The 6,368-nt window shown below is 40.3% G+C and overlaps 1 protein-coding gene across 1 annotated transcript; it reads left to right on the top strand.

Moving 5' to 3' along the window:
- The first annotated feature begins 222 nt into the window (after positions 1–222).
- LOC145479274 (neuronal acetylcholine receptor subunit alpha-10-like) lies at positions 223–6,363 on the top strand. Its single transcript, XM_081457592.1, has 5 exons — positions 223–332; positions 1,375–1,511; positions 2,252–2,296; positions 2,900–3,009; positions 5,228–6,363. Exons 1-5 carry the CDS (start codon positions 230–232, stop codon positions 6,348–6,350), a joined length of 1,518 nt encoding a protein of 505 aa, XP_081313718.1. The 5' UTR covers positions 223–229; the 3' UTR covers positions 6,351–6,363.
- The last annotated feature ends 5 nt before the right edge of the window (positions 6,364–6,368 follow it).

The raw sequence follows: 6,368 nt of genomic DNA on the forward strand, positions 1-6,368 counted from the left end.
ATTGAAAAAAAAAGCAAAACAAAGCTTGCTGTAGCAGACACCTGGTGTGACGTCATAACCTACTTATTGTCTACGCCATAGTGAGAGCCGTTTCGCGTTGTTTTACCAAACAGTAAAATGAAGGCAACTTATTGGCAGGCAACGTAAGTTACACTGTACTACTGCAACGTTGGTTTTGTTCTAATTTACAGTATACTATAAGTCTATCCTATAGGAGCATGTTTAGCTGATGAAGAATGAGACATGTAGGAGAATGTGGGCAAGACTACCCAGACATCTATTCTATTTGGCAGTTATTTTCGCAACCTGCTGGCAAGGAACAGTTGCATTAGGTTAGTATTGAATCAGCCGATGTACCCGGGAGGGACTCCCTTTTCCCGAACTACAATTTTCGACAGGTTTTATCATTTATACGTCCTGGCCAGTGGAGAGAGTAACTGTGAGAGTTTGTCTTGCCTAGCTAGAAATGGATTTCACGACGGTTTATCCTTAGGGAAACATTCCAATCTCTAGAGCATTAATCTGTTTGTGTCGTTTTTAACCATGGGTTAAACAAGTTGACTGTTACATGTGGAAGCTTCTGTCACTCGATCATTTGCCCATTTATTTATGCTACGTAGGAAAGTAATAACATGGACTGTTCAACAACACAATACGAAAAGTGCGTTATTTTTAATGTTCATTGCTTGTTTTTGTTACCTTAACGGACATGCAGTGCGCATACGCCCTGGCCTGAAACGAATTTGTTGAAAGTAGCGTCTTCATGTGTTTTAGCCTTTAAAGCTAAGTGTGAGTAGCGGAAAATTTATCTTCACATTGCGCAACCTGTGAGGATTTAATTGAGAAAGGAATAAAAACACACACAAAAAAAGAAAGTATGTTTTGAAATATTCTACAGACATATTCCAATTAGGAGCCTTCTACTGAGATAGATTTAAGGGCCACACATCCCTGCAACCTCTAATGGTCCATTTCCTGTTGTAAATAATTAACAATTATTGGACGAAGTTGGGCAAAATATCATGATTTGTCAGTGGCCTGGCGAGCAGTTCAATAATCTGCCGAAGTCGAAGGCTGAGACAAATAATTAATCTGCGAGACACTGACAAATCATGATATGTGTGATAATAATTTTTTTATCATTCGATCGTAAATCACTCCCTGACAGCTTAAGAAAACGATCTGCCATTTTTCACACAATTACGCATGAGCAGAATATTATTTGCAGCAAAACACATTTAGACGGTACTACACATTAGCAGCCCATTATCTGTAGGCAGATATTTGCGGGTCACGTGATAGGCCCTTGACATAAAAAATGCATCAAATGATAATAACTGTTATTTACTTTTTCATTTCTTGTTGTGTCTACAGTTAAACGCGAAACAGAAGAGTTCCGCCTTCTGAGGAACTTGTTTAAAGACTACGACAAAGAAGTGAGGCCAGTCTACAACACGAGCGACGTTGTCAATGTTAATTTCAGTTTGAGCTTGATTCAGATTATTTCAGTGGTAAGTTGATCTGACAATCTGACGAAACGTTTGATAATTTTGGCCGAGCTCGAGAGGATATAAAATATGATAAATTCAACAATACAGGCGTGTGAAAAAAACTGAAAACAAAACAACAGCCACAGCAACAGCCCAGTTATCATAAACTGTTACTATATTTTAAATTTTAGCCCAAGGAAACAGATATGCGGATATTACGGTTTTTAGTAGTGAGCACTTAATGTGTTCTTCTGAGAATTTCTGAACCCAATTGGTTTATGGTTTGATGTTTATTCTCCGACAGAATGCGATTCCCCGCGTGTTGCCATTATTTTGGCATAACTATACTCAAGATTTCTTGTTTTTAAACTGCTTTCCTCTCTAACGCCTACTAAAATAGTGCGAATCAACTAGGTAACGTCTTGTTGACTATTCGTTCATAAAAAAGCTTGGGCTTCCTGTTCTCGACTGTAATAGTGATGCACGAACTACTGCTGCCAAACGCGCGGCAAAGTTTCAGGCTCTCGTATGAGTTCCATTTTAGGTTCCCCTTGGGGCATGAAAATCTTAGTGTGCTGATAAAAAATATTTTCAAAAAACTTTCTTTGTTTCAAGAATGTCTTTCAGATTTTCCTATCTCGGCAAACGTAGATTTTAGGCTTTATTTAAAATAGAAAAAATAATAAATTGCTGGTGAAACCTACATTTAAGTTAAAAAGCCTAACTGTTTAAGACGCCGACATACTAATTTGTCTTTCTAGAACAGCAAGTCTCAACTTCTGACGTTGAACGTTTGGATTCGGCAGGTATTGCTTTATTTTCTCGGGGTGTCTTTATCATAGCATGAATTGAAATAAAAATGGAGGTGATCTTATCGAAAGAGGAGCAGACATGGCAGAAGCCTTTGTAAAAGCATTAACATTCTTAGGCCCCGCTGAGACTAGTTGCCTATGCACGGTTCTCTGCCAGGGACATAAGTTTGAGGACGGAACAAAAATATGGGCTCTCTCAACCTGTGTCTAGGTACGGGCTTTATTCAGCTCCCTTTATGGTCCCCAGTGATTCAGTTACCAGAGTTGGCGTGGAGCGCTGAAGATTTAACAGACTTTATTTGATACGTGCAGCGATAAACACTCCCAAGACAGTATAAGGGATATTGTAAGTCATAACCAAAGGAGAAATACAATAAAATATATATGAAAAAGCTGGGTGATACTAAGAGATCGGCAAGACTTTAGGTAGTGACGCGCGTGTGGAAAATTGGAGGATAGGATGAGATCTTTCGGCGTCAGTTCATGAAATGTATGCCTTTTGGCGTGGATTTTACTTTGGTGTCATTAAAGTCATTTCAGTCACCCCCAATCGAATTTTGAGACCTCTTTTCGCTGTTTGTTGCATTTTTTTGTCAGAAATGGGAAAATCCGATGTTAGGATGGAATTCATCCCATTATGGAGGAATAAAATCAGTGAACGTCGATCCCTCCAAAGTATGGATCCCTGATGTCATACTTTATAACAAGTGAGTGAAGCGTGCAATATAAAATGTAGTTTATGTATTTTTTTTATTGCAAGCAAGGAGCTAAAATACAATATTCATTCTCGTCCTTTAATATTTTCATCCGGTAACAATGCTATACCTCGCTCTACTCCCCAGGGGGATGACTGAGTTATGCCAAGTAAGGCCTTTCATTTTTTTTTTTTTTTTTTTCCCTCCGTGCGGCGTCGTCCGACCGACAGTTATTTGCAGGTCACGTGGTGGACTCTCAACCAATGAAAAAAAAATAAAGAACTGCATCAAATGATAACAGGAGCCATAATCGGGGACGGAGACCGTAAGTCTCGAGATTCGCGCGCACCTATGATATGGGACAATTTTTCTATTTTTAGAACAAATTGCGCCATCCTGACGTCATATATCCGCGCGGATTCACGCACATGTCGGGGGCTCTCGCGTGGGTGTTGTCACGTTGCGTGATCAAATGGTGAGAGTTGAGAGATTCTCTTGCGTATTTTTCACAGCGATGGCAGGGAATAAGGCAGGGAATACGAACCAGGGCGCTTATATGTAGTTTTATGCTCTGAGCTAACGGAAAAGGTGGGTTTTTCAGGGTCGAAAACAAGACTTCAATCTCGCGCTGGGAATGAATAATAAGATCTGCTCACGCTAATTGTAAGCTTACGCGTATGTTTTCGCGTTTGTTCTGACTTAAGAATATAGCAAGAAAACTCTCTACTCTGGTATCGAGTTAATTTGTGAGTGTCTCAGACAATGGTTCATCATAACCAAAACCTGTTTTGACGATTTCTTATTGTTTCTGCGTTTTTGGTGAGTTTGCAAAAGTTTTTGAAAGGAAAGTTTGACGCGTACAATTAGCTCTTTTGCATAATGCAGCTCGTGCACTTTCAAGTCCGAGTCAGTATTTTCAATTGTCAACAAATCTTGACAAAGTTTCTTTCGTTATCTTTTGTGCTGAGATGCTATAACAAATTTCACGAACGCAAAAAAGGCTACTAACATCATGTGTGTTTCTTCAACATAAGCATAGTGAAGTTTTACACTGCGAAAATGAAAATAGACAAGGAGTTTTGATAACTCGATCAACAAAATCGAAATCGTTATTCCAAGTTGTTTAAAGAAAGTGTCATCGTAACTTTGCTGATTATTTCTGCTTTATTCACATATTTTCAGCTTAGCTTTTAATATGCTCTCAAACATTTATCAATCTTAAACATAGTTAAAAACTATAGAGTTATTGTTTGAGTTCGATGTACGCTTTCACACGAAAGTGCGGCGGAAGTACAATTTGACATGTTTACTGACCGTACAAAACACGCATCGGCGGGCGCTCTCATTCATCGACAACAGAGAATTTACTGGATTTTTACACGAATAAAACTGAGCAGTATCTACGGACGTAAAGTTATTGGGCCTTGATGAAACATCCAGCGTTGCTTACAATTCAAGCGAAACTCAAACTAGCAATTATTTTGTTTTACTTTTCGGTCGCGATCGGACTGACAAATTCCTCGCAAGCGTGTGGCAAGAGGAGCTAGGAAACTATGAAGTCCTGAAGCTCTGCTATATCTAAATATATCCAGCTAGTTTTTTTGCTGTGTAATGAAAAAGCTGTTAATCTTCAACATATGTGAAATTTAAAGTGGAGTAATGTACAGCTCATGCAAAAGAAGCATCCGTCGGAACACAACTTGGTCAGCGATATATATAAGCTTACAGCGGAACATGCCTAAATTCGACACTGTCTCACTTCACTCAAACTGGAGCAGCTTACGACGAAAATACTTAAGCAAAATTCCAACAGACGTAAACACGTTGAGTTGTGGGCCAAAAACATGAAAAATTTCGGGAATTTCGGACGCTATTTCCCCCGCGCCACATCCGCAAAAATCCTCGCAGCATGTACGCGCGTGTGCCGCAGGCGATGGCGCAATTTGTTCTAAAAATAGAATTATTGTCCCATATCATGGGGACAACCCCAATACTAGAAATGGCGCGCGCCTACGATCTCCTTCCCCGATTATGGCTCCTGATGATAATAGGTTTTAATTGGATTCGAACTGCGGTGCAAGAATGTAAGCCCTGGGAAATTGTTCTTTTGCTATCGACAACAGATTATCAATCTCTTGCTATCGATTATTAACAGAAAAAAGTAAATCAAATGAAAAAAAAAATGAAAATGAAAAAAGTATTCACACAATCTATATTGTTTTGTCTGCAGTGCGGATGACAGCAATGGCGGTGGATTAGAGAAATATAAGACATCTGTTGTTCTTCACTCTAATGGAGTCAACGAATGGAATGCCCCAGCCTCGTTTACAAGCACCTGCAAAATCAACGTGGCTAATTTCCCGTTTGACAAGCAAAACTGTTCTTTGAAATTCGGCTCATGGACTTTCCAGGGCGACCGCTTGACAATGAAATCGGCACAACCATCAGCTGATCTAAACCTATATCTACAAAATGGTGAATGGAATCTAATAGCGATGCCGGCTCAGTTAAACAAGGTATATTACAACTGCTGCCCGTATCCTTACCATGATGTCACCTTGTACTTGATTATCAAAAGAAAGCCTTTGTATTATGTGTTCAATTTAATCCTACCATGTGCCTTAATTTCCACACTAACACTGATCAAGTTCTTCCTGCCGCCTGAATCTGGAGAAAAAGTCGGTCTGGGCATTACTGTTCTCTTGGCAATGACCGTGTTCTTGTTACTCGTTGCTGAAACACTCCCGGCAACGTCCGACGATGTCCCATTGCTGGGTCAGTATTTCATCGCAACCATGTCTGTCACTGCAATGTCACTTGTCGGAACCTGCACAATTTTAAACTTTTTTCACCGTAGTCCGTCGACTTCGCCGATGCCCGGATGGGTACGTGTCATCATCCTGGGGTACATGGCAAAAGTGTTCTGCTACAGGAATGAGACAGAAGAGGAAGCAAAAATGACGCCTAAAGCCAAACGAAGGAAAATCGAGTTCGACTTGAACGGTGACGTCGTGTTCGATGACGATACTTACATGACGCTGCCGGATCCGGAGAGTCCACGAAAGTTTCGCGATGACATGTCGCTTATTTCTCAGAGCGGTCGGAGCACTCCGAGCAGGCGAAGTGTTCGCAGTATGAGTATCATAGGAGGCCACAGTTCGTTCGCCGAGAGGCTTCTCGAAGATATCAATACTCTGGCTGAGGACGTTCGCGCACGACAGGAAGACGACAGACAGAGAGAAGAATGGCGTATTGCCGCCCTAATAATGGATCGGATGTTTTTCTGGCTGTTTTTATTCATTTCTCTTCTTACAACATTCTTAATATTCTACAGAGCACCTGTCGTCGATTAAAACAGCAACAAAAATGTA

This window comes from Orbicella franksi, chromosome 2 (genome assembly GCF_964199315.1).
Source record: "Orbicella franksi chromosome 2, jaOrbFran1.1, whole genome shotgun sequence".
Taxonomy (NCBI): Eukaryota; Metazoa; Cnidaria; class Anthozoa; order Scleractinia; family Merulinidae; genus Orbicella; species Orbicella franksi.

Coding starts and splice junctions, on each gene's coding strand:
- LOC145479274 (XM_081457592.1), top strand. CDS start 230: ATGAAGAATGAGACATGTAGGAGAATGTGGGCAAGACTACCCAGACAT. Junction 1,512..2,251: donor TGATTCAGATTATTTCAGTG/GTAAGTTGATCT, acceptor TTGTCTTTCTAG/AACAGCAAGTCTCAACTTCT. Junction 3,010..5,227: donor GATGTCATACTTTATAACAA/GTGAGTGAAGCG, acceptor TTTTGTCTGCAG/TGCGGATGACAGCAATGGCG.